This window comes from Taeniopygia guttata, chromosome 5, assembly GCF_048771995.1.
Source record: "Taeniopygia guttata chromosome 5, bTaeGut7.mat, whole genome shotgun sequence".
NCBI lineage: Eukaryota > Metazoa > Chordata > Aves > Passeriformes > Estrildidae > Taeniopygia > Taeniopygia guttata.
The window spans coordinates 54306015-54333799 of record NC_133030.1 but is presented as its reverse complement, the minus strand read 5'-3'; the positions used below and the strand labels follow the sequence as shown (position 1 = coordinate 54333799).

General features: G+C 45.1%; 1 protein-coding gene across 2 annotated transcripts in view; it reads right to left on the bottom strand.

The window, feature by feature from the left end:
• Window positions 1–24368, bottom strand: part of RCOR1 (REST corepressor 1) — an 81995-nt gene extending 57627 nt beyond the window's left edge. The window contains exons 1-3 of one of the 2 annotated variants that reach the window (XM_030275022.4): window positions 24201–24368; window positions 23723–23902; window positions 23561–23620 (exon numbers count right to left, since the gene is read on the bottom strand). In XM_030275022.4, coding sequence (XP_030130882.1) covers window positions 23561–23620; window positions 23723–23902; window positions 24201–24249 — 289 coding nt within the window. In that variant the 5' untranslated portion in view covers window positions 24250–24368. Of the gene's footprint in view, window positions 1–23560; window positions 23621–23722; window positions 24168–24200 lie in introns of those variants that run through there. The other variant, XM_030275024.4, reaches the window with a different exon arrangement.
• Between the last annotated feature and the right edge of the window lie 3417 nt (window positions 24369–27785).

Below are 27785 nucleotides of genomic sequence, written 5' to 3'. Positions count from 1 at the left end.
AAAAGTTTTCAAAGGAGTCAGCTGTAAGAACTTGGAATTTCACTGTCTCGTTCAGGAATGAGAAACATGTCATGCTTATTTGAGTTAACTCATAAATTTCCACCAGGTATGCTTTCAAATAAAGGGTACATTTGTCACTGTTCAAAGGTGAGACTAGAACATCACAGCACACTGCAGTAATAAATGTATTTGTTGCCAGTTGGTGAATCTCTAAAATGAGACAAAGGAGGGACGAAAAGTGTCAGAAATAGGAAGTATCAATATTGTTAACTCAAACAGAAGGTTAAATATCCTGGGGGCTCTGAAATGGTACATAAATAAAGACCTAGTGTCATAATGCAAATGTAAAGAAACAAGTACAACATCCCAGTCTGCATGGAAGTGTCCTTCATTGTGACATGAAAACATCAAGGGCAAAAAGTAAATCTGATTCCACGTTATCACTAATTAAATTCATATGTACCAATTTTTTTTTTAAATGAAACATACATTCAAATTCATTAGTGACAGAAAACATTCTGAATAACTTAATTTTAGCAGTCATTTCCATTTAAAGCTTTCCACTTTTAATCCTAAATATATCCCAAGAGTATCTCTTCTGATTTTTCCACAATGGACATGGAAAGTGGACTCAGAGCTTATAAATTACTCTCTTTCCCTGTCAAGTCCTCACATCAAGTACATAACATCCATGAGTTTTCCATTGAGATTAAGAGCTATTTCATGTACTGAATCTTGCCTAGAGAACTATCTGGCCTTCATGAAGCACAATGCCATCATCCATTAATCAGTCCTAGGTGCCTTTTACTTCCAGTTATAAGGATATGTGTTAGTCTGACCTTCTGACTTTGAGCCCAGAGTTTGCAAGACACTCATAAAACCATTTTATTCATTTATTAAAACAAACAATTAACCCGAGGGTATTATTTTCTTCTCATAGACCTAAAAGATCAGATCTCTGGAATGGGACTCTCTGCATTTCATTACTGATTCATGAAGACCTACCCTGCTAAGTTGCTTTGTGGCTAGAAGCCCCATGTTTTCTCCTCTCAAGCAGCTCTATAACAAAAGCTTAGATCACCTGCTAGAATGCTTATGCAGTGCAGTTCTGAAGAAAAAGCTGTATAAAAATGGATTTATTTCTGACTGCCATAGAAAGTGACTGAGCATGGGACTAGGATGCTATTGGAAAACTATGTTTTGTTCCCTGGAGCAGAAGTAAGTCATTTTACCTCAGTGCCTCAATTTGCTGCTGCCTTCAACACAAGTGATACTCAGCACTTTGCAGATGTACATACAGAGGGCTAGAAAGCATAAGGGCCAAGATCAGGACATTCCACACTCCAGGGCAAAAAGAATTCCTGCACTTCCACGAGCCAGGCAAGGACTGATCTTGGGGGAATTTCTCACGATGCAGTTCAAAGTGAGAAGACCACAGAAAGTCAATTCCAGTTACTTTCTGGTGGCCACAGCATCCATCACACACAAAGAATTAATCACCCACTGTTAACAGCTCACCAACACAGGCAGATCACTGTACCTGCTGAAGAACAACTTCCACAGTAGACTCAACTACAAAAGTGTCTTTTCTGAGGTGAAAGGAAAAAAACAACTAACAAACAAAAAGGTGGAGTCCTGCAGGAGAGCTATTGCGCTTTGAGGTGACACCCCCAATTATTTCTAATTTTTCCAGTACAGACACCACCAGCAGTTGCATATCTGGTTCCAGTGCTAATGAGAGCAGACACCAGGGTCAGGCCAGTTAACTGGGCAAGTCTCTTGGAAGCTTTGTCCCTTTTGCTTCAGACAAAGGCCTTTCCAGGGACCCAAATATCACAAAATGGCTCCTGGCAGAGGGGGCAAAACAAAACCAAAAACCATTCACTCCAGCCAGACAAAAGAAAGGTGCCCTTGGGCTCACAGCCTCAGAATGGAGTCTAGTAGGAAATGAGAAGCCTTGAGTATCTAGGTATTCTAGGAAAGTCTGTAGCTTCCCAAATATTATTTAAGGTTTCACAAAACTCCCTTCTACATAGGAGACCCCATAGGAAAGCAAAAGGAATGAAGACGAAAGCAAGCTATTCAAAATTGACTAGACTTCCACTGTAAGGGTTATAAAGCCTTAACTACAACAGATTAAATTCACAGCTTAGTTCAGCTTACACAGGAAAATATTTCTAGTATAGACCAAGAGTTAGAACCACATGCAGATCTGTAGCCAGAGATGTGGTACACAGACCAAGCTTTACTTAAACTACTACAAGAATATAGTAGGACAATGATGTTCATATACCTGAGCTACCAACAGGAGTTCATGAAGTTCCTTCTTACATCCAGGAATCTCAGTGCAGAGTACAGTTAACTTACCTCAGCTGCTAAGCCAAGCTAGGACAGTTATGACATAACTCAAATCTCTGTACATACAGGAGCAAGTTAAACTGAGCAGTTACTGGTGAAAAAGTAAAGTCATCACATTATGCCCACTCTTGCACTGCAGGGAGATTGTTCTATGGTTATACTGGCATGATTGTATCAATTCAGCAGCCTAACTTCACCACGAAGCCAAAATCCTCTGTGTCCTTTGGGTGTGCTCCTCAGAGACTGCCGAACTAAACCTTCCTTTCCTACAGTCAGGTTAAAACAGACAGCAACAGACAGCTGAGTCCAGAGATGCTCTGACATTCTGCAGTGTCTTTACATATGGTATCTTTAGAGGGAATATTGCCAAAATACAACAGAAGGACAAGGCAGGATCAATCCCCACCCTCCCTCAAATCCCATATTTCTCCATAATGAAACTTGATAAATTATTATATGCCAAGAGAAAGTCTAGCCCTAACTCAGGATGACTGATGGAAAAGGAATTTAACTCTGTCTGGTAAAGTGTTGGATGGGAAAAAAACCCAGACTGAACCACCCAGTTATTCACAGCATTGCAGACTTCCTGTTTTGATGCAAGTCAGCAAGATCTTCTGGAAAACCCAGGAACAAAGAGCAGTAGTTAAGGGTGATAAGTTAGTTACAGAGAAGCTAATGATCTATCTCTCTTAAGACTTCAGAATAGAGGAAACTGCATCTATGCCTCTCCTTTTCTAGCACTATTTCAAAAACTAATGCACAGGCAAAAGAAAGTAATAAAGTAATGAACTAGAAAGAAGAGCAAGGTACTAGTCATAACAAAGGAGACTATCTCTGCCTTTGGAGTTGCAGATACAGTTCTCCTCCCCTGCTCCCCAAGTCCATCCTTCTGTATGTGCCTCAATAAACATCCATTTATTCCAACCAGGCACTGCCACTCTGTGGTTCCAAGTGCAAAACACCTTGGGGAGACAAGTGGGCAGAAGTGATTTCAAAAAGTTCAGAACAGTCAGGACTCCACCCCACGTAAACTGTCTGAAAAAGATCTGCTATTGAAGCAAAAAACTAAACAAAATGAAGACTTGGCATTTAGGTTCTAGGAATATTTTTGTTCTTATCATAAAAGCTCTTAGACTACTAAAAAACATTTTAGCATATCACTAAGCTTTAATCAAGTCTCTTGCCAGCTTAGGATTGTGGAGAATCACAGGTGATAGGATAAGACAATACTATGGGTTAAAACTAGCTACATAAAAGTCATAGGACGGGAAAAAAAAAAAAAAAACCAAACAACTTAATTCTTTCACATCATAAATTGGAAAAAAGGATAAATGGCAATACAAGGCCCAGCCTACAGTCCTCCAGCCCACAGGGACTTGTTCCACTGACCTGGCTGGGCTCTGGGTCATGGCATTTACACTCTGAAGTTCATGGATTCACTCCATAGCAGTTAAGTACAAAAGCATCCCCAGAGCATTCCCACTATGTACCCTGCTATATTGGCAGAGCTGTGCTTTGTACAGTTAGAGTGAATCACCTCCCAGCAGGTTCTGCTGTAGAAGGGTGTGGTTTGCTGGTCACACAGCACCTACATGGGAGATTTCTGATTGCCAGCAGATGACCCACACCTCTACCTCAATATAAACAGTGTATCCCACCATCACAAGCCTGCACACAGCCAGTAACTCCAAAAATTCTTAAAGCTGTAATTGATGAAGCCATGAGGAAAGGCATGGTGACAGAATCAATCACAGTGTACGTAAGCATTATGTGCCTCAAGGACGGCTCTCAAAATACCAGCAACATTGCTCCCTGCTTCCCTGCAAGCATCTCTACAGCAGAACACAGTGCTGCACACCTCTCTCTTCCAAGGCCCTGGACTAATTAGTGAGAAAGATCATTCACTTAAAAGCATAAAATTTCACAGAGCTGAGAAGATGCAAGCAGCAGGCAGCCAGACTTCCAGCAAGTGCTCCTGCACCCAGAGGCTCCATCCAGGATCCTCCACACACTGCGCCAAGCAGGGACCAAGCCAGCACAACACACTTCAGACTTGCTGCTTAGCCCACCAGTGTTCACACTCTGACAATTCAAAAGCAAGTTCCCAGGAATAAGTAGCAGGGATTTTTGTCACTAGATGGATGGGTAACTTTTGTTAGTGTGATAAACACACCCTGCAAAAAGTCTTACGATAACCAAGGAACAGCTACAGACCAATCTGTCTGGTACACGAAATGCCCAGCATAGCTGGGAATGCACCTCACAGAAATGCACTTGCCAGAACCATTGGGTGCACAGTAGCAAGCACGTTGATGAGCCAGTGTTTGTTTCATTCTTCCCTCTGCAAGCCATTCCCACAAGGTACTGATTAGGACAATGTCTGCTTGGCTGCAGGATCTAGGAGAAGCTGTTCTAGCTACTCTGACCTCTCGCCCTCTTCTTGGCTCACCTGTGTGCCCATCTGTCAGAACACACGTCAAACTACAGCCTGATGTAATTGGTCATAGCCTTGGAGCAGCTCCTGCTTGTCCATGTCACGACAGCATCTCTTCATGGTAAAGTAGGTCACCAGGAGGTCTTGAACCCTGAGAGGGGCCTCTGTAAATTATGCTTCTGCATCAGAGTAACAAGAGCTTATTCCCCTCAGGATGCCCTAAGGCTCCATTATAACTGAACCCAGGAAGATAATTTCACTATCCAATAGACCGCGGTTTTCACAGACCACAGCAGACACATTCAGGACCTGCTTTTAATCTCTCCCTTCCAAGAGCCAACTGAACATGAGTTCTGTTAAAGTTTGCAAATAACAGGCACGTTGTGCAGACACACCTTGCACAGAGTGGGCTGGAACAAACCTGAGATACACTACCAAGGACCTCTGATGAACGTGGCAGGCACCCAGCAGGCTCTGGCTACCTTGCACATGGCCAAGTGACAAATGCTGTGGTGTCTCTGTAGACCAGCTGTCCTCACATCACTTCATAGGGGATAGTTCTGCAGCTGTCACACAGTGAAGATTCTGAATTAATTTCCACCATCGTGGGGAAAATCAGCATAGCTCAGAGGCATAAGACAATGAACAGTGCAACTGATGCAGAGGGTGTTTATTTAGGCAAGCAGCTAGAGAGAAATCTGGAAGAACTGAACCCTTCTCCAGCTTTTGCAGTAGATCAGGCCTTTGAGTGCTGAAAATTCTGAGCTTTAGGGCACTTGCTTGAATCCAGTCTGCAAGAACACTTACCTCAAAGTTTCCCTGCCTTCTCTAGTACCTTGTATTCCCCTCACAGATTTTCAGGGCACAGGTCTCCAGATTTCCAGAAACCCTTTTGTGTGACAATCTCACAAACAAAAAGCATGAAACACAAATTGTCAAGAAACACCCTCCAAAACCTTTGTGTAAGGGGTAAGAGGGTTTCTCCTGAATCTGTGAAACCCTCTGGCTCCAGGGCTCTGGCTTCTCTACAATGCCAGGCTGCACCCACAGAAGTGACATTCAGAAAGAGGGACAACACCAAAGCAGTCAGACCAGAGAACTCCCCCAACTTCAGTGGTCCCTGGGAGCAGTTTTTTCTCTCATGAGCAAGCAAGAGAGGCAGCATCATGAACTACAAAGTTAAGGTAACCCAGAGAAATGTGCCCATGAGCAGCACTGGACAGTGCAGGGAATCTGCACTCCAGATTCCAGGCAGGGGAAGGAGCTAAAACTTTGAGGTGTGTCAAGGCTTCTCATAAGGCACAGAACAGGTCTGGCACAACAGAGTCTAACCAACACACATTTACTGCTTATGTATTTATCTTTCTTCCAAGCAGCCTGAAGGGGGAATGTGTAAATTTAGCCTCTGCTTTCCCTGTTAGAGACGTCTCTTCCTCTTGCCCAGTGCACAAATCCAGGCTCCTCCGCGAGGTAGCCAAGCAAGCCAAGCACTGGCTGCACCTGCTTTGCTTTGTAATAAAGCCAGATGAAGCACACTATCTCCATAAGGAATTCACAGTGGAACAGTTAGTGCACCTTAGTTAGCCTGCAGCCAGAAACACTTCTGACTTTTAGAAGACACATTACTAAAGAACATTTCTTCCTGTTCTACCTCCAGAACATGAATCAGTCTGTTGTGGTCAGACCAGACCTCAGATGCATCAGTTCTGTTCATATGACAGACCACAAACACTGACATCTCCTCTTGCCATCTTACTTGTCACCAAATCAGATGGGGAATTCCAGCCCTGCCTTGTAAAGTATAAACACTTCCCAGGCTGCTGTTTTCTTCTCTGACGTTTCTACATTCACACACATTTGTCCATTCCACTCTCATCCCCAGACTGAGCAACACAGATAGCTTTAACATAAAATGGAGAAAGCTAAAAGGTTCAGCTTTCTGCCCAAGGTCACACTGGAAGTCAAGCAATGAGTTTCCTATGGTGAAACACCTGTCATCATTTCCACCAAGTGGCAACGATTCTCACGTGTCAGGATTTCAGGTGCCTTTGCTTAATAAAACCAAGCTCTTCTTGGAGTGTTCTCTCTGCCACCACCTTTAACCTTCAGATGTCAGTGTTCTTTGCTGCAGGGCAGAGTACTCTAAACAAAGTTTACCTCCTCATATTAAGGGAAGACTTGTCTGTTGTCCCATTTGAAAAATCAACTGGAGGATATTTTTTCAAAAACAAGGTTTTAAACCACTGGGCCAAAAGGAGGAGGAAGGGGAAGAAACACCATCACATTATCTGTTATACCACACTGGCTCACCTCCCAGCTGATTTCTCATTCATTCAAGTCCAGCATCCATTGTTCAAAGAGCAGTGACCCAGCTGGGGGCTAAGAGAACACAAAACTTAAGAACCTAATGAATGCTTAGCTGTGGAGAACACACATGCAGAGTAGAGGTGCTAATTACTCATTTTACTACCCAGATTAACTGTACTCTGAAAATTCTGTCCTCACCAGGAACAGTTTCTACTTTTCCTGTGGCATACTAATGTCCCAAGCTTCTCTATGTTGACTGAAGTAAGTATCAAGAGCCATAAATGCTGCAGGCAAGAGCATTTATTTTCCCCAATCCCAGCACAAGCTCATACTCTGACAATACAAATGACTGAAAGAGGGGAACAGGTTATTTTTCTTCCCTTGCCACTACCCACCTCTTGTTGCAACACATCTAAACCCTGGAAGGAACCTATCAGTCAGCCTCACTTATCAGTCAAGGCACTGGCAGTGGTCAGATGTGTCCGAGAGCCCTTCAGAGGCTTGTATCAAATCCCAGCATCCTACGTGCGCTTTCCCCCATCACTGCCAATTAGTCAGACATCTACACAGAAGGGTCATTTTTGGTGTGCTGACAGCTTCCCTGCCCAATTCATTCCAGGGTCTGCCCATGGTCATTACTTCATTCGCTCCCTTGCTTCACTAACACTCTAGCTGTGCTTGGCCACAACCAAAGACTATTTATTTATGGCCATTTGGAGGCAGGATTCCCACCACTTCCCTCAGTGCTAGCCCATGGTCCTGCCCCACTCACTTGCAGTTGCACGGAGGTAGCTCACTACAATCTAAGTTAAATAGCCACTTAAGCACCTGTTTTGACAAGAAAAGCTTTGTGTTATAGTTGTGTGACACAAACACATCTGTGAAACAACAGGCTGTAATTGTACCAAAATCCATGTACAACAGGGATCTCATGCCTGTATAGCAATGGCACTAAGTGCCTGTTGTTATTGAACAGGGTTCTGGGCACACCTGATGAAATTCAGCACCAGTGACACCTGCTGCATCAAGGACACTCCAGTGGTAAAGGAAGATCCTGGTCTGCACATGTGCCATGGGGACAGTGCACGAGTGACTGCTTGTTTTCCAGAAGGGGTAGATCTGTCAAATAGCACAAGGAACAGGAACTGACAAGACTCACAAGATCTGAGTTAAACAAGGCCTGTCCCAGCCTCTTAAGAGGTCCAGAAATGTGCATAATAAGAATATTTCCACCAAATATTTCCACTGTATCTCCAAAAAAGATACAATGCTTTGTGCTGCTCAGGGATGAAGCAAGGTGTCTGTAAAGAAGGGAGGTTAGAGGTGGAAAGAGAGAAAGCTGCAAGGGCTCCTTAACCCAAACAAGTATTTAGCCAAGAACTTACATGGAGTAAAACACAGAGGTGGAAGAAAAGGACCTCTACTGTAAAACTCAAGCCTGAACAGAAGTAACAAGACTGCAGAAAAAGCTGAATTCAGACTCAAGAGCCTGCAAAACACATGTCCAGCAACTTTACTCAGCTGAATGTTGTGCCAAGAGCTGGCCTGCATGGTGACTTACAGTGTTTGGCTCTTCCTGCATCTGGCTCGGGCACATTCCCCAGAGCCAGCAGTTCGTTTGGCTCACTCACACTTCCAGCAGCCTGCCACAATCCAGGTCACCATACACGAGGTCCCCATGCCCCGACAGCAGTACAAAGGGACGCTGCCTGGCTTCAAAGGACAGGCAGGACAACCAACAGGAGAGTGAAATACACTGGCAGGACAGCAGAAACACACAGCTACAATCCCTCACACAGCTTTATCACAAGGTATGGCAAGCAAGTCATGAGCTCCATGGTGACCAACCCCAGCACAGCAGGGCCACAGAACTAGTGCTGTGGAGGACATCACTATTTGCTGATGGTCACAGGAATCACAAATGACAGCAACAACAGCAGGTGCCAAACACATGTACCTAACTATACAAGTCCTCAACTTCTAAGCACACTGCTTCTGGAAAGGGTAAAACAGAAGTCACAGCAAAGAAGACCTCCAGCTGAATGTCCAGAGCAGCTGCAGGTCTGGCAGAGGGCATGTGAGCAGAGAAAGCCACAGGTCTCCTTGCCTGGGAGGAGAGAAAGCAATGACAGGCCTGCTCTGGCTCTCCCATCACCAAGAAGCTGCCTATTTGTCCAGGACACCAGAGCAGTACCCAGCCATGGATGTAAGCCTCTAACACAGACAAGAAGAGCTGCTGCAGGCAGAAGCAGAAACTCAGCTCAATGTGGAGGTGTCAGGCCATCAGACAGCAGCCTTTGGCTAGTTCAAGACTATTGTAGCTTCCCTTCTAGCACCACCCCACTAGAGAGCCCTGGCTGTCTTCTGATGTCAGAAATTCAATTCAAGATCACATTCTCCGAAGTTTAGGAGAGTGAATTTGCACTCACCTGAACTGAAAACTGTGGGTTTAATCTATCAAATCACAAAACAACAGGAAGAATAGCCAAGTATCTTCAGAAGAGGACACTAAAAACATGAGATATTTTTTAGTTTATATTTTGCCCAGTGTCCCTTTCCAGCTAATCTTGTTTTTTTTCCTTCTTTCTATTATTCACCTACCATCTCAGACACTTAAAGTTTCCAGCTCTGCTGACCTCACAAGTCCTTCTCACATTATTCTTGAATCTTCACCGATTTCTGTCTCCCTACAGCTGCCCTCCAGGACTACAAAATCTTTCCAAAATGCAGGAGAAAAGACACATTGTTGCTGTCAAGTCAGCTTGTCCTTTTAGCATATGGCACACAGAGTTTTGTTTCATCTCAAACTCAAAGCAATGAAGTTTAGCAGTCAGCTCTCATTACAGTATTGCAGGAGGAGAAATTTTAGGCTCATTAGAAAATAGTGTATTGAAATTTCTGTATTAGATTCATGAACACTGGAAGTTACTTAAAAAAAAAAATTCAAAGGCAACAAAAAGACATATTTCATACAGCCTGAAAGCAATTCTGCCATTTGTTTTAAGCTTTCCAGTAACATAAACATGACCTTTGAGTTAGCATTTCATTTCAAACCACTTTAGAAATATGTGACTGCGCTGTGATTGTTCTATTCTTGTGGACATTTTTGTTGGAAAAAGTAAACCTGGATACATATGTTCTCTAGTCAATGGCCACTGATTCCCTAAAACACAGGGCAAAAACCCCAAGGGCATCAAAATATGCTTTTAATTACTTTTACACTATTGGTGAGAATCAGGTATTTACTCCCTAGTGCATAATCTCTATGTGCCAGGTACTGTACAACTCACCAGGATGTTTTCTTTCAAACTTGTTTAAAAATGCTTTTGTATTTTGACCAAGTTCTCCACCAAGCTCATACAACACTTATTAATCAAACAGGGAGAAAATGACACGCAATAGAATTGTTTTGCTGAAATTCACTACAACTGTCAATCCTAAAGTTTTTAGGTACTTCCTGAAAACATCTCCTTCCCTCCATTCCCATGAGATGCAAAGATTGATGAAACACACCTCTGCAAAGGAAACTCCAGAGGTAAGCCTTACTCAGATCTTGGCTATAGCTTCACTTAGTCACAAAAGTGAATTTTAGTTAGAACGATTATGCCCAGAAAGATATTGAAAGATGGATTTCTTTTGAAGGCAGTATCCCATATCAAATCTGTTTCCACCTAGAGCACAGCTACTTAGAACATTTTGTTCAAACTGAAAAATTTCCAGCCCTTTGATTACAAAGGCAACCTGCCAAGTAAGAGTATAAAATTAGCACATTAGTGCAGTAGTGTCTTCCTTAGTTTGGATGCAGCTTCAGTGCCTCAACTGCATGCCATAGTTTTACTGGGGTAAAACCGAGCTAAGAGTAACTAGATTCATTATTTTCTACTCCAGAGTCTGAGAGTCACTTTTACAGCAGTGAAATACAGATATCAAGCCAAATTATGTCTACTGATAAACGACTAAGAGCAGAGCAGCAGTAAGAGTGCAAAGACAATCCTAGCACACAAAGAGAACCCTGCTGCAAGAGCCAACAAGCACCAGGGTAAGCAAGCAGCACCCAGCCCTGGTAGCCCTTCCTTGCTGCAGGGCATATTGCAGCACAGGTGTTTCCCACTGTGGCTTGCAAGTGCCAAGTCCATTTTTCAAACCCTGGTTGTAACTGCTGTTGACTTCAGAAATATGAGCTATTTTTAAAATCCATCATCAAAAAAAAGGTTAAATACAACATTTTTCCTTTTATTCTCACGTTTGATAAACATTTCAGCAGGCATCTATCCAACTTAAGCAAGCTCTGGGTGTGCACCTGCTCCAAGCTTTGTCCCAGTCCCAGCTGCATGAATTAAATCCACTGCCTATATTAATGTACAAACGATTTCTCCTACCCCATCACATCTCCTCCTACCCCCTCTCCCAGCAGACACTGAGATAATTTCACAAGCCACACTCCCAGTGGTTTCCTTCTCTCCAGCTGAAGGACGTGCTGCTGCTACAGAGGTATTGCTGTGCATAACACAGCAGAGGGAGCGATAAGCAGACAGGACAGCACTCCACCAAACTGAGCTGGAGATGGCTGCCTCCAAGAGGAGCCCAGAGTGGGCTCCCAGAGCCTCTTTCACAAGGGCTTAGGTAAGAAGGCATCAAACAGTCCCCTGCCCAGCAAGTGTCTGATCAACAAGGACTGCGTCTAACTCTCCAAAAGCTCATTTATTTGCTTTTATGATCTCTAAAAATATTAGGGGTTCAAGAAGTTCTGTCTTTATTTTTCCTCCATCCTTCAAAATAACTTCAGTAAGATGAGTACAATAAACAATATGAACCTGCCTAACATAACTACTCGCACACACACTTTAAACAGCTCTAGCATTTATAAATGTTTTCTCAGTCTCCATCCATCCTTTCAAACCAGCAGTGGTCAGTTTCAGATTGCCATCTCCACTCTGCACCAGGACATGGATGTTCCCCAGTCATTAGCTCCACCAGATCTCCAAAACTGGAAGACCTCCAACTCCAATCATCTTTGCACCTGCTCCAGTAAAAAAAGTAATTTTTCACCAAAATCTACAAATACACTCCTAAATCCTTGCCAAATTTTCAGCCTGCTGGCAGAATGGCTGGATTTGTGCCTGCCCTGTTTGCACCACAAGGACTGCCTGTACTTGATTTGCGTGTGCAGGACAGCTTGCTGTTTCACCTGAAACTGCCCAAGAAAAGAAACTGATCCCATGCACTCACAATCCCAGGCAAATCTTGGGAGAGAATTGCCTTAAAAACCAAACCAAGAGGACTAAAAATCCACCCGAAATATAGAAAGAGCTAGAGCACAATGCAGCCGTTTCCCAGAGAGCAGACCCACTTCTCAGAGCCAGTACACACAGGAAGAAATGATTTGCCAAGCAACTCAGCTCTTGGGCTGAAATCCAGAGGACAGCTCTGAAAAATCATCCTTCCACCAGCAAATTCCCACCAGCAAGCCTCTCTCCCAAGTTATTTGATACTTGCATAAAGCTGAACTGGAGAAGAGAGGTGATGAGAACTTCAGATGAGATCCAGCTGTACCCTCCGAGCCTCCCCTCAGCACACGCAATGATGAGCCTGAGGCTGAGACTACGGCCAAGAGAAAACTCTTGCATGTCCTCACTGCTTGCAGATTTGAGTCAGCCAGCAACCTCAAGGTTTGCTTTATTCACAGAACAGGCAAGGAGACCTCCCCTCTCCCTCCAAATTCGTAGGACAGACTTCAGAGCTACTCTCAGCAACTCGGCTTCAGTGCTCAGCAGGCAGGGGCCAGCTAAAGGCTCCAGACAAGCACTCAGGAGTTCCCAGGGCAGCCCTGGCTGAAGGAAAGATCGGTGCTCTCACCTTTCTCACGCACCTGTTTGCTCACAGCACCAGCAGTTTGGAAGAGTGACACCGCTGGCCAAAGTGACAGATATTCCACCAGCTAAAATGGAGGGGGGAGCATTTGCTCCTACAAGAACAAGTGGCTTCCACAGGAAAAGCTGAGGCAGAAATTCTTCAGTGATGAAACAAAAGCCTGAAGGAGCCTGAAAAGGCAAAAACATCACTGCTACACAAATGCTTGAAAAGCAGGCAGATACTATGTCCAGAGAGGTGTTCAAGTTGCAGGAGAACTTAAGGGACAGACCTCTGACATATTTTCCTCTCTTACAGAGCAAAATTATAATAAAGTAAAAATCATGACCACTTTCTTCCAGCCTGAGGGAACAACACAACTACAATGAAGATCAAGACATGGCTGTCTCTCCTGGATGAACAAAGTACCAAGAAAGAGAACTCAGGAGCACAGAGAAGAGCACAGAAATCCAAACAGGGCTGGGTTAGTAAGCAGGTGGTGAGAACCTGTAAACTGTAGTAAAGCTCTAATGACAGCTGGAGAACCACAAATAGCACTTAGGAAATAAATAAAAGGGCTGAGACATACTAAAGGAAAGAAATCTTTTCTTGTAAGAGTTGACTACAGAAGAGTTTGGGGCAAACCAAGCAGGTAGGCTTCCTCCTCAGAAGCAGGTAAGTTATGGAAGGACACACAAGGACAACTGCAGTTTGTTAGGGTGGTCAGTAAGAAAAGGTATAGCAGTGAGCCAAGATGCAATGAGAAAACAACTTCAAAGCAATTGCTGTGGGAGGTTAAATTAGGTAAGAGTGTATTTTGCTAAGAAAGAAAAAGAGCAGGTGGTAATTGGGAGCATCTCTATAAATGGCCTTATTCCAACAGGAATGACAGTTACTGCAGAGCAAATGCTTATAAAATAAAAGAGATCCACTTAAACCAGTGTCCAGAGCATAACTAATTACTGCTGTGATATAGGAAGCCAACAGCTGCAGGGACAAAGACACGCTGGAGCTCAGCCCTCAAGTAGCATATAGGGGCTATCGCTCTCTGAAAGTTTGGGTCTCCAGTTCCCTGTGGGCCCCATAATATGCCATACATCCTTTGTCAGACATTTACAATGAAAATTAACTTGAGGGAACAGGCTGCCCTTGTTTCTTGAACATAAAATGCCAAAATACAAGCTTGGGACAGAACAACTTATCAACAAGTTAAAATCAGCTCATGCAGCACACAGTGCACCTATGCTTACAGTGTGCAAAAGCAGTGCAATTTTTGAAGGCGTTTATCTTGTCTTAGTCTTAATTTTAATTTTTACAGCCAGAGTTTAAAAGTGATCTTGTGATATTTTAAGCCCATGACCTTCGTTTAGAGTGTATGTCACTTGTAGCAGTACCTATTTTAATGCAGGCTAAAACTTTTAGACCGAGTGGCACAAAGGTTTTGCATTGGGAGGCATGTGGCTTTACTTCACAGCACTTGGTTTTTACAAAAGGCTGTGACAAAACCTACCTGCTGAAACTGCCGCCCCCCCAGCCTAGACCTACTCATGATTCAGATGTAAAAGAGGGGTTTCCCCCAAGGTTGGCTGATGTCAGGGGACTCTTCTGGGGCTGGTTTCATTCTGCCAGCCGCCCAATGAAAGACCCAGAGTTAGGAGTGAGCCCAGTTGTCTACCCCCACAGAAGTGGCAGCATATCTGGAGTGGGTTTTTTGTTGTTGTTAGGACTACTTAATCCACACACGAAGCTGGGTCTGCCTAGCAACAAGTTAGAGTTTTAAACTTGTATCATCCTACTTGTGTTCCCATGGCTACTGTCATGAACAGTGTGGTAGCAGCTGCACAAATCAGCCCAAGGGTCCCAGGAGGGACATCTTTAAGATTCCCAGACAGAAAACAATACCGAGAAAGTACAAATGCTACACCTGGTATGGCTGCCTGCCTTCAGTCCTTTACTCCTCCCAGAAGCACCTACACCAGCTCCCTCCTAAGGATGGAGAGACGTCAGCCAAAGGAATAGCTGCACACTGGTATCACCAAACATTTTACATTCTTCAGAACAAAAAAGCTTGGGTTACAGATATGACACTTTTAGCTTCTCAAACAGCTGTTAGCAACCTAAATGCAGAACTGTGCACAGCTCCAGCCAACAGCACCTGCTGCAAGGGGTAGTGGGCTCTCAGCACAGGGGGGGAGGAAAAAAATCCCCCCATCGCCATTTACACAGGGCCAAATCTCAAACCAGTGTTACTGATGAGAACAGGGGCCAAGTTTAGACACCCAAAGAAGGTGGGAAGTCAAAGGAAAGGGAAAAAAATTCTTTGCATTTCAATGAAAGAATTGCTACAAAAACAGTGCTGTTACATAGACCAAATCTTCCCAGTTCTGTCAACTCAGTTCTTCCAGACAGAAGGTGTTTTCCTACTCAAGGTTTTTCTTAAATTTTATCTATCCCCAAGCCCCATGTAGAACTAGAATCTCTCTGTACCCTCTCCAGGGACAAACAGGCACTGTACCCACACATGCAAGCCTTGTTTATCCATACTCCTTAGGAATTTCTGAACCCAGAAGCCACAACTATGATTACACATTTGTTACGCTTTCACACCAGGGTTACAAAGTCTAGGAGGACACCAATTCAAGGTCATGTACACTAGTAATTATTCTTAATACCAAACTTTCAAATCAAAGTCTCTATGAACTAAAATCTGATAAAGCAACCTGATAAAACATCCAATCATCTAAAAGTATATGCAGAAGCTATCATGGCAGGTTATCCCACATAGCTACAGAGAGCAGAACTAAAAAGCTGCAATAGACAGTCACATGGCTAGACTCCCCTAATTAGACAACTGCACTGCAAAAGCAAGCTCTCTCAGCTCAGTATTTGTGAAATCCATCCAGGTGAAGAGCACAGAGTTGGGGGGGGGCAAGAAAGATCAAATAACTTTAAGGACAAAAACTCACCACCTTAAACTCCTGACCTTAGAAGGGCAGGGATGTTTTTTCCAGAGACAAACCTAGTCACACACAGAGTACCTATGAGACCCTACTGATGTCCCCTAAACATACCTGCACGATAGAGGGACAGGGCTGAAGGGGAGAGAATAGACTAGAATTGCTTCATGAGACGGAATTTTTGCAATTTTATCACACTACTGCAGCCTCCTCCCCCCAGAGAGGCAACATTTACCAATACTTCCTCTATGAAGTTAAAAGAGCAAGCTGCTGCATAAAGCTGAATTTTTGAGGATCCTTGGAAAGGCAGGTTGAACTCCCTGGTTTAATCTCAAAACTTTGCATGAGAAGTGCAGAAAATTTACTGAGTTTGACACCTACAATACTTAAAGCCAGCGCTCATCACAATCAGTTGCATTTCAAAATAATGTGAGTAGCACAAAAGCATCCCGATTCTCCAGTATGCTAGAGAAACTTTCACTGCCTTCACTAAAGCTGAACACATCCTCTTGCATTTTCAGAAAACACAAAGTCACCAAAACTTTCATATGGAACGATATATTAAAGAATTGAAAATTTTAAACAAACACCTAATCGAGCATTCCTTAAAAAATGCATTTGAAAAACAAGTTTCATTTACAAATCAACTTTGTATTTTCAAGAACTGAATTTCAAACTGCTCTTTCAAGTTTAAACACCTAATGTGGGATTGCTCATCTTGTTAGACCACCAAGCCTAAGGCTCAAAAGACAAGGTCACCCAGCGCAGAAACAGGTACAGACTTCCTAGGAAAGAGGCACACTCTACCTAGCTCAGAGTTCTCGTTTTTAATTTGCTCTCCATCTTCAGCTGCTAGTCACCCTATCTCAGTTTTACCTTACACTTGGTACAGGTAAGGCAAGCCTTGGCCATAACCAGAAATTGCCCTGTCCGAGGGAAGCGGGTACTAGCACTAACCACAAGTTTCTGAGTAGGCATTTATTTCAGATTTACCTTCCTGGCACATCTTAGGAATTGCACATTAAGGTTACAACACACTTAAATACATACATATGTCCAGCAGAGCACTGTCATCCATACTCCTCTGCAGCTATGTGACAGGGCTAGAGCCCAATATAAGCCGCATTATACAGTGCGCCTTGATCACAGAGGCAAAGATTTCCGAGCTAATTATAATGACTAATCACAGGGAGCTCTAAGCCTTCACTTGGCCAAGTCACAGACCTAACTAGGACTGAAAACAAGAGTTTTAAGAGCACTTCATTAAGCAGCAGGAACCAGCTATGAAGAACAAAGCAGTCACTCTACCTAGTATTAATTCCAGTCCAGCCATTAATACATTTGTCAGTACATGAGACAGCTATTACCTCCACATACAAACACTGCATGTGCCAGGCAGGGAAGGAAGCCACAGGCTTTGGCTACACGGAGATTTGTTTGTTTACAACGGCATTAAGGTTTGAGAAGGATGTCCTTGGTGCTATTTGAATAACGAGAAAGCTCCAAAGCCATGCCTTGAAATATGTTTGAGTGGGAGCTGTGCTCCCCTCTAGAGCCTCTGCACCCCTTCACAGCATGAGTGAACATGAAAGCTGACCATTGGACAATGTAGGCTCAAAAACAGCCTCCCCTCAGGGAAGCAGCCCACAAGTGAAAAAGATACGGCACCAAATCGACAGCTGTACTCCTCCTGAGGTGCCAAAGGTATGGATAACAAGTTTCCAACTTGAGCATTACTCACCTTTTTGCCCAGAGTGGATTTTAAAGACAGAGGATAAGCTAAAGTGTCAGCATCTACAAGTGAGCTTTACTCTGTAGTAGCAGGGCTGCAGCCTTTCCTGCCCTGGAGACTGGACCAGCAGTACGTACCGCTGACAAAAAAAAGATGACAGACTCACCCACACACCAGCAGAGCTACCAGCCCAGTAAGGAGACCGGAGTCACCTTCCCCAGAGCTGCTGGACTCCAGCCTGACCCTTTGACTGTACCTAAATTCCTGCAGTGTTGAAACAAAAACCCAAGGGTTTGGCAACAGTTTCTGATGAAGCTCGAGGTCGAGGACCTTTTCATCTGCTCTGCACTACAGCACATTCACAGACGCTGTGACCTCTGAGAAGAAGGGCAAGACAAATATAGCCCACAAGGAAGTATGGCACTGAGCAGACTACAACTAGGGGGAAAAGCTCCTCTTCTCCCACCAGAGTATAAATTTTCCAGTACCTAAATTTTCCACCATCCAGTACCTAAATTTTCCACCACCTAATTCTGAAAACACACTCTCATTGGGCATGATGTACATCTCCTCAAACAACAGTGCAAGACCCAAAGTGTGTGTGGTTTACCAAGACACCAGGCAGCCTCTGTCAGTCCAAACACCCTGGGCATTAGTACATTGTGGTTTGGTATTTCTGATTAGATCAAACACCCTCTTAACTCTTCCTTCTTTTCCAAAGGGACTGCACTGAGTTCCTGCCTGTTGAGTTTAAGGCACAGTCATTTGAAGAGATGAGATAGCTCTCCAGCATACCAGTATTTCCAGTTTCAGGAGTTTGGTTTTGAATTTTCCACTTGCTTAGATGGAGCTCCCAAAGTCTCACCTAAAAAACACACTTTTTTTCTCTCTCTTTTCTGATGAATCCATTCAGCAAAATACCATTTTCTCCACACTCATTGGGTACTCACACTACTTGCAAACTATTAAGACTGCAAGGCACAGGACCAGCTGCAAAGAAAGAACCAGAAAAAGTAGGCTGGGAGTTGTTTTTGTCAAGTGTAAACCATAAGGGGCTTATAACAACCTCTTGTTAAAAGGTTACAGTCCTGACTGTGTAGGTCAATAGGTGCCTCTGCCCAGAACCCCATGTAGCACCTGATGATACAACCTAATAAAACATGGTCTTTACAACCACCAGAGAAATACAACAGTTCTAGGGGAATGGGACACCCAGGGGCTGTCCCAATATTATACTTTCAATCTTTACACCTAAATAGGCAGAGAGTAGGCACATTTTAACAGCCAGAGTTGGACTGCATGTATTAGCTTCCTCCCCTAGGACATGGCCATACCACCACTTCCACCCAGTGATCAGGCACTCCAGATAAGAGACAGCAGTGACTATCTTGGTTGGGTTTTTAATTCTTCTTAGACACAACTACACTGACAAGGTTTCTCACTATAGTGAGAAGAGTTGCTGATTTCTTTCTTCCCCCCTTTAATTTCTTGGCAATGCTGAAACAACAGCCTTGGTCACAAAGGAAGGCCTGGAAATACCAACTGTTTGTGCAGGAATACACAGAGTGCAGCAAACAGTGTGGACCAGAGAACAAACTCCTCAAGGATTAGTGGCATTCTGGCACTGAGCACCTTCCAGTAGGCTTTTCTGAACCGAGGGGTGAAAGCACTACAGGTGGATTTCTTTCCACCATGTTTACTGTTACAGTACAAAACCAAAAAACTGGGAAGACAGCAACACTGCAAGCAAGGGACTGAAGTCTCACAGACAACATACATCCCAAACTTGCATTTCCACAAGATGCTGTTGAGTCAAACCTGCTTTTCCTCATCTATTTCTACTGGAAAGAGCCCCAGAAGCTGCTTTCCAAAGATGACCAACATAACTAATGTCCAAAGATACAAGATGTAGGCTTGTATTTTTACTGCCATTGCAACAAATAAGGAAATCTAAATTGTAGTGCTACAAAGGACAAAAAAAAAAGTTCATCTGCCTTCAATACAAGTCAAAATTTGAGACTATCTGTTCTCTTCAGGGAGTTATTTAACACTCCTCAAAATTATGGAAGCTTTAATTATTAGTGAAATTCACTGGCTGTGTTAAAGTACTCACTAATGTTTTCTTCCTCCTATTTTCAGTGTTCCAATAGCATAAATTCATAAGCAACAAATAAAACAGTCAAGTACAATATCAGCACTTCCCCATACGAAAGATTTTTACTTAGCTTTAGGATATACAATATTTCCTTCCACTGAGTTTTTCCATTAACAGGACATGTGGGTTTCATTTGTATGGATTAAAAGAACCATAATAGTTTGCCTCTTCAAAATCTTCCGTGTCTGTTTCAGAACTCCCATGAAATGCTGACCTACTAATACCAGCCTTTAACACACAGAATTTTGGGCTGGCAAATAATTGATCCTGAGCTCTAATAAGGGAAGAAATAGCAGACACAATAGCAACTGTAAAATTTTTCACATTGTATCTGTGAACTCAAGGCTGAACGGTGAAGCATAGGTGAAGTGCAAGCTTTATTGAGTCTAGTGAGCTCTGGCATGGGATTTTCAGCCCAAGAAGTTTCACCTATTCTTTTCCCAAGCTGAATTGGCTTGTTTAATACACATATTGCATTTGCCAAAGCCTTGCCTTTACTTTACAGCTACTCTTATTACACAAATAACAATAAAGGTGTAAGTACTGTAACAACAATAATAAAGCTTAATAAAAACAATAATAAAGTAAGTTTTTGAGATAATAAAAGAAGCAGGATCAATGTAGTGAGAACATATTTTCCCAAAACATGGGGAGATCAGGACAGGTAAAAAGGATGGCAGCATTAACTTTAACAAAGAACCTACAGGCTCTGCCAGCTCACGGAAAGGCCTTGCCCCTGCAAAAAGACTTACTCAAGGAGCTGTGAGTAAGAACCACCACCTGGAGAGGATTCCAGCCACAAGCATTTTTACAGTCAAAGAATCACATCAGGCCTTCCTTGGCCACCGCCACAGCAAGTTTTAGCCACAAGCAATATTATAAACTTACACCAAGGTATTTTAATTCAGATGTGAACTTGTCATTTTCTTTCAAGGATGAAGGAAAAACAAAGCAGCAGCACAACCCTTAACCCTTTACCCCATACTCTGGTAAAGCAAGGGAAATAAATGAACTTTCTATCCCTCCCCATGACAACAAAAAGATGAAGTCCTTCACTTCCTAAACTTAGGCAACCACTGAGAACACTCTTCACTTACAGACCATACTATGCCATCGTTTTTTGCTCTTCTCTATTAAACTCATGATACCCAGATTAACGTCCCACCACTGCCTTATTCCAGCTCTCTTTTCTCCTGCAGCTGCACAGAAAAGGATTTCAGATCTTTCAAAGCTTTCCTAATTTCATTGCTCTTTGCAGCAGCTCCCATGTGGCTGAGAAGTGAAACAAAATGAAATGCTTTCTCTGCCCCTCTGCATGGGGACAGAGGAACTCCCACGTAAAATGCTGATGTAAGAATAAGCAGTTACAGATATACCTCAGCCAAAGATATAACTGAACATTAAGTTTAAAAAAAAGAAATACACACAAGGCCTGGTCTGTGTTATATTCCCCTCAGACACAGCCAGAGCAGCACAAGCACTCCACATTTTCCCAGCCAGCTAACCTGAAGGTGAAAGCCTCCACAACTCAATAACAACTTCCAAGCTTAGGATCTTTTGGTCAACCAGTCACTAAAACTTTTAGTGAGAAAGACACAGCATCTGTGCACTCTGATAACACTATTTCATAGGATTTTACTTCTGACATTACCAGCAAGATATGACAACTTAACAGTTTTAGTCAAAAGGTCTAAGTGCAGCATGTTAGTCTTATTTAGGGTTTTCTTTCTTAAAGAGGGGAACAAAAGAGACATAACAAATGAACTTAATGTAGCTTTTATCTTTAGGACCAAGAAGAGATGACAAAAATCAGGGAACAACGTGGCATTGCAAAATGATTCCTGGGTAATTCCACAACACAGGAAACAAACTGTCCCATACACAAGCAGATAAAAGTTCACTCCAAACTTCATAATTAAAAAGTTTACTTGTCAGAAACAGAAAAAAAAAACACCCTGAGGCCAGTAAAGGAGGACCCGATGTCCATTCAGGTCATCAGAAGACTGATCATTTACTTTGGGTCAGCCTACTATGGGCTTGCTGTATTACACGGTGAACTCAAACACAATCACCTGCTGATCCCATGTTAGGGTACAGATTACTCAGAAAAAAAATTGTTTCTTCAGATCACACACTTCCCCCTCCCTTCCACTCCACACAGCACAGAAAGCAATAACCTTTGTATAGGTCACTGTATGTCTGTAAGTTTAAACCAGAACAATGTACATCTGAGTACACAACAGTCAGGAAGCAGCTCACAATATTTCCCCCCCCACCTATTATGTTCAATAAACGAATTGCTCAAAAGAGTATAATTCACCAGGGTGACTGTAAAGCCCAAGTATTGCGATACGTGGCTGATAAGTCAATGTGATGCACGTTGTGTGCTACAGAAATGCTGCGTTTGACCTACAGATTGAAAACCAGTGTCAACTGCTGCCTAGCTAACAGCTCCCCCTTCCTCCCCCTCCCTCCTCCTCCTCCTCGCTGTCCGCCCCGTTTTTCCTCCTGGTCAACCAAGAAATGGACCCCCGTTGTATCTTATTTTGTCAAGAAAACGAAGGGGGGAAGGAGTGGGGAAAAATTATTCTGTAAATGAATACAAGTAATACTGAACTTAAGAAAAAAAAATCCTCTTTGCCCTCCCCCCACCCTGAGAGCTTAACAGTTAGGAACGGACATATATATTTAATAATAAAAAAGGCATCCAACATTAGTGCACAGTCTGAGGATGACCCATGATAAATCTTTTTCCCGAGTCCACACAACAGCAACTCTCAGGATTATTCGATAAGGAGACGCTGTGGCTTTCCACAGCATTCTTTTTGTTTTAGTCTGAGAGGTGCGGAGGATTCAATTAAGTTTGGGCTGGGCAAAGGGACAACTCCAAACGCTAGGATCTCCAGATAGAAGGAGGGTTTTCACTAGCTACAACCTCCGCTTACAAAGGAACAATACCAAAAAAAAAAAAAAAAAAAAAAAAAAAGCTTAGATTTCAAACTAAAGAGGTCAACAGCCTGTCTTTCTATACACGGAGATACATCAGTACCACCGTGCTTCCAGCACCTGCCTTTCAGCACAGCCCCAATTCCTTTGTTTGCTCAAAATTTGCTTCCATACCACTTTAAATTAGCTTACAAAGAACCGAAGCAGAATAGCTGGAACATGAAACATTTTTTTTTTTCTGGAGAACACAGGCAAAGAGCTTCTTAGGAAGAAAAAATATTAAAATACAGACCTAAGTCACTTCTAAATACCTTCGAAAAAAATTATAATTATAACTTGATATCTTCTAGTTCCACCCCTATCACAGAAACCACAGAAACACGAGTTTATAAGAGGATGGAACAAACAAAAAAATAACGAAAAACAAGCAAAAAAAGCCCGAGCAAAAGAAAAAAAAAAGAAAAAGAAAGAAAAAAAGAAATGAGAAGAAGAAAAAAAACCCACCCAACTGCCATCTCCTGCCTCCTCCAGCCCTGCCAGCTTCCCTGTTCCTCCCTGCCTGCAAAGCGCCCTCTGGAAAGCATCGAGACTTCTTTTATCAACCGTGTGCGCTGGGGAACGGGGGAGGAAGGGGGGGGGGTCCTTGTTCTTGCTCTGGGTGTTTGAGAGTGGAATTAAGGGGAGATTATTTTATTTTTGGACCCGATGAGAGGAACCCGGGGGGGGGTGGGGGGTCGTACCCCACTCATCGGGAGGCGGAGGGTCCAAAGCACTGGATGAGGGGGAGGAGCTGCCCCCCTTAAAACATAATAAAGACTTACCGGGGTCGAAATCAGGGACCACCGCCTGGTACTGCGGCCCGACCCTCATTCCGCCGCCAGCTGAGGGAGGCAGAGGGAGAAGCGTTACCCGCGTGGGCCCGAGCGGCCCCTATAACCAACCCCCCCCCCCCAAAAAAAACGCACCCCGCACCCGCTCCTCACCGTGCTCCTCATCGCTGGACGACCCCGAGCTCCCCTCCTCCCAGGAGTTCACGCCGCTGTTGCCGTTGGGGGCGGCGGATAAACTTTTGCTGCCGCCGTTGTTGTTATTATTCGCCCCGGCGGCGTTCTGGTTCCTGCCCCGCCGTTTCCCCGAGACCTCCGGGCCCTTCTCGATCATGGCTGGCATTTAGGGGAGGAAGGGGAGGGGGGTGTGGAGAAGAAGGGAAGGGAGGGGGGGAGAAGATCAGAGTTTAAAAACTGCGGGGGGGGGGCTGTGGGAGGCGCCAAGGGCGGGCGGGAGCCGGGGCGGGCCGGGCCGGTGCGCGGCGGTGGCGGCGCTGCTACATCCCCCACCGCGATCGCCCCGAACTTTGAGGCTCATCCCAGCCCTGCGCTGGGACTCCGCTCAACCTGCGCTGCTGCCCGCGGCCAGCCCCGCCTCCCCCCGCTCCTGCCCCTTCCCATTGGCCAAACCTACATTTTGGGAGGCCATCCCGCCCGCCCATTGGCCGGCGCCGCCTGTCCATCGCGGCGGCCCGGCGCTTCCGTTCGCTGGGCGCGGTGGAGGCGGACCGCGGTCCGTGTGTGTGTGCGGGCTCCGCGATCTCTCCGCGATCTCTCCGCCCAGCGATACCTCTGCTCCGCGCTCCTCTGCTGCCAGCGGAGCGGGCGGGAGGCGGGGCCGCACCCCCCGCCGGGGAGCCCCTCCCCGGCCGCTCCCCCGGCTCGGCCTCGGTTCCGCCGCCCCGCCGGGAACTCGGACCCAGGAGGAGCGTGGCAAAGGACTACTTTGCCCCCCCCCCACCCGCCTCCCCCGTGGCGGAAGGTTACGGCGCAGTTTGAATGAGATTCCATACAAAGCTCATAGTCCGAGGGGAGCTGAGCCCGGCAGGGTTGGGGCTCTGGGCTTGCTCTGTCCGGGACGGCTCCTGCCGCCAGCAGCGGCCAGAGTCCCACGAGGGGATGGGGGTCCCGGCGGCCAGGAGTGGTCTGGGGAGAGCAAGGGGGCGGCCCGACCGAGAGTGCGGGACAGCGCCGAGGTCGGAGAGAGCGGGGCAGCGGCACCGCACGGACGGGTCGCGGTGCTGCCCCGCCAGCAGGGCGCTGCCAGCTGCCCCGGGGCACTGCCGCCCGCCGGGGGCACCGCACGGTGCCCGAGGAGCCGCCCTCGCCCCGGGCGCCGCCCCAGGTCCGCCCAAGTAACTCCGCGGCTCCCCCTCGGCCCCTTGTGCCGAGCCGGGGTGGGCGCTCAGGGCCGGGCTGGGCAGTGGATCCCGCGCTCCGCATTCCCGGCGGCGCGCCCGGCTCCCCACGCGGCCCCGGGGCGGAGCCCTCCCGGCGCGGCGGCCGCGTCCCACGCTCCACGCTCCGTGCCTTCCCCGGCGTGACCCGGCTCCGGGCCGAGGTGCGGAACAAAAGCGGCGGCGCCGCCGCGTTCCCTTCCCTCGGCACACGAGGCTCCTGTCGGGAAAACCCGCACGGCGTGGGGGAGAACTGCTGGGGGGGAAAAGGGGGCGTCCAGCCTGGCCGTAGCTAAAATGGGCAACCAAAGTGTACCCAGACCGCACGCTGTTATTTGCGACTCGAACTGTAAATCAGGCTGAGGCAGCACAATGCACGGTCATGGAAAGCAGCTTGTAGGGTGTGTCTGCTATTTTCATTCAAATTAACTTCTGTAGCAAGTTTGGTTTTGTTTTTTTTGTTTTTTTTTTTTTTTTAAATTGGCCGAGCAATTAAAAGTGCCATTTGACTAGCAGCGGTTATCTCGTATCAGCCAAACTGTCCCCAGCCACTCCCCGTCTCCCTCTGCCATTTTAATCCAAGAGAATTTGCACGGTGGTGGGGGGTGGGAAAGAGCTGCCGGGGGAGAACCATCGTCTCCAGCCCTGGCCTTACCCTTCCTTCTCTATCTTGTGCCTAAGATTATCAAAATTATTTCTCTTCCAGGGAGTCGTTTGGAAACGGTCCTTAATGTTCACACACTATTTTTCTCCATTAAAATTAAGAAAAGAAATACCTTGTTGAGGTGTGTGGTAGTTTGCTTCAGCATACTGTGCTCTTTACAGTATCTCCTTTCCCATCTTCACTTGGAATGTGTGTTGTGTGTGCATACTGATATGCAGTCAGTTTCCTTTGTTTACACATGCATGTACCTGTGAGTATTTATTTATCACTGAAAAAATAAGCTTATTTTAACTTCATTAAAATAAGTACAAATATGAAAATAACTTTTTCTAGCTCACAAAACTAAAATTTATGATCTCACATTCTTTGAAAATACTAGTTCTAAATTAGGGGAGTAATTGGTGATGCTCTTAAACCCCAACACTAACAGCCACAAATATTTCCCACTGCAAGGTGTACTGGTTCAGTAGCAGAAAATACATTTTCATGAGGGACAGGAATGCAAACATGGCTGAGTGTTCATTATCCTTCTCCTCTATATGCGAGGATTTCTACTCCAGAAATGCAAGGGCAGGAAGGGAACACCTGATCTTTCATTTTATAATGAGCTTTGAAAGTCCCAGTACTGGGAAAAAAAAAAAGGCTCACCCCAAGACTTAGGCTGAAATGAACCTGAACTTGAACCCGAGACCACAGATGACATTTGGAAATGTGTGTGTACAGCTTAGGCTGAGACACACACATGTACACTGTTTTGCAAATCTGGGCCTAATTTTGGTCTTCCTTCACTTCCTCTTCCTCCCTCCCTCCTCTTCTCTTCATGGCCATTACCCACTTAGGCCCCAGGATTAAAATCTTAAATCTAAATTATTCATAGCACAATTTCCCTCACTTGAACTGCTGAGACACTTCACCACTGTGTGCCTGTCCCGATCCCCTCCCCGGAGCGGGGCTGAGCAGCTCCATCCCGTCAGAGTGGGCTGGGGAAGCAGCACATTCCCTGGTGCCCAGTTCTTGGCAGTGCCACGAGGGATGCCACCCCTGCCTGAGCCATGCCCCGGGTGAGCCGGGCACGCTCTGCCCCTCCTGCCCGCCCACCAGGCTGCCCTTGGCCCCAGCAGGTGCCCAGGAGCAGCAGCAGGTCCGTGCCTTCTCCGGTGCCACCAAGGGCTGTGTGCGTGTGCCCTGTGTGCCATGTGTGTGTCCCCAGAGCAGGAAGTCTCAGCGTTGTCACCATCACAGCCCATCTGCATCTGTCACAGCTGTTGTCCCAGGCCCACAACACCCTCTTCATCCACAGCAGGCAGGGCTGCTCTTCATTTTCCAGCCCTTCTGCAGAAATTTGTGAGCCCTGAATATAACATCTCTAATGCTGATGGAGCTTTTCATTTCTAACCATTGAGAAAATTCTTCCTGTTTGTTTTTGCTTTCTGAACAGTGGTGTTGGGTTTCTTTATGCTTAAGCTAAAAGCCTGAATTTTTGTGAGTGTCCCAAAACAGCACAACAGATTTTGGTGTTGCTCTTGAAGGAAACTTTGAAAAATTGTTTTCTGGCCATAAAGAAAACTTTACAGAGTGTAGGTGAGTATGTACACAGACACTGTACAAAAAATACAGAACTGTGTTTTATTTTTTAGCAGCAACAGTGAATACACTTTATGCAGCCTCTAATGCCAAAAGAGCAACAAATTATCCTCTGGCACTCAGCACTTGCTCTAGAGGAAACCGGTGTTAACACTTCATTATTTTTAAGTTCTGCAAAGTGGGACAGATGGGAAGGAAACCCTTTAAGCACTAAGAGAGTCTCTGGTAGGTACAGGATCTTATTTACCTGAATCAAAACTTCATTTAGACACATCAGGCCATGATCCCACCCATGACTGCACACACCTGTAGGTCCTGCTCAGGCTCCTCAAGAGGAATTTCATGTATGATCCTCAGCAGACTCACTTATATAAAGTAGGGATGGTATCTTCCTAGGGCCTGAGCTTGGCTGCAACTTCTGGACAATACTGTAATGTAGTGGTTAACCTGCTCACCTGTTTAGATATTAGAGCAAAAAGAGTGGGAAAAAAAAGTCCTTTCCTTATGAAGCCAGTGTCACTGTTGTGCATATACTGTGGCCTAACAGGTTGGACTAGGACTGTCATTTAAAAAA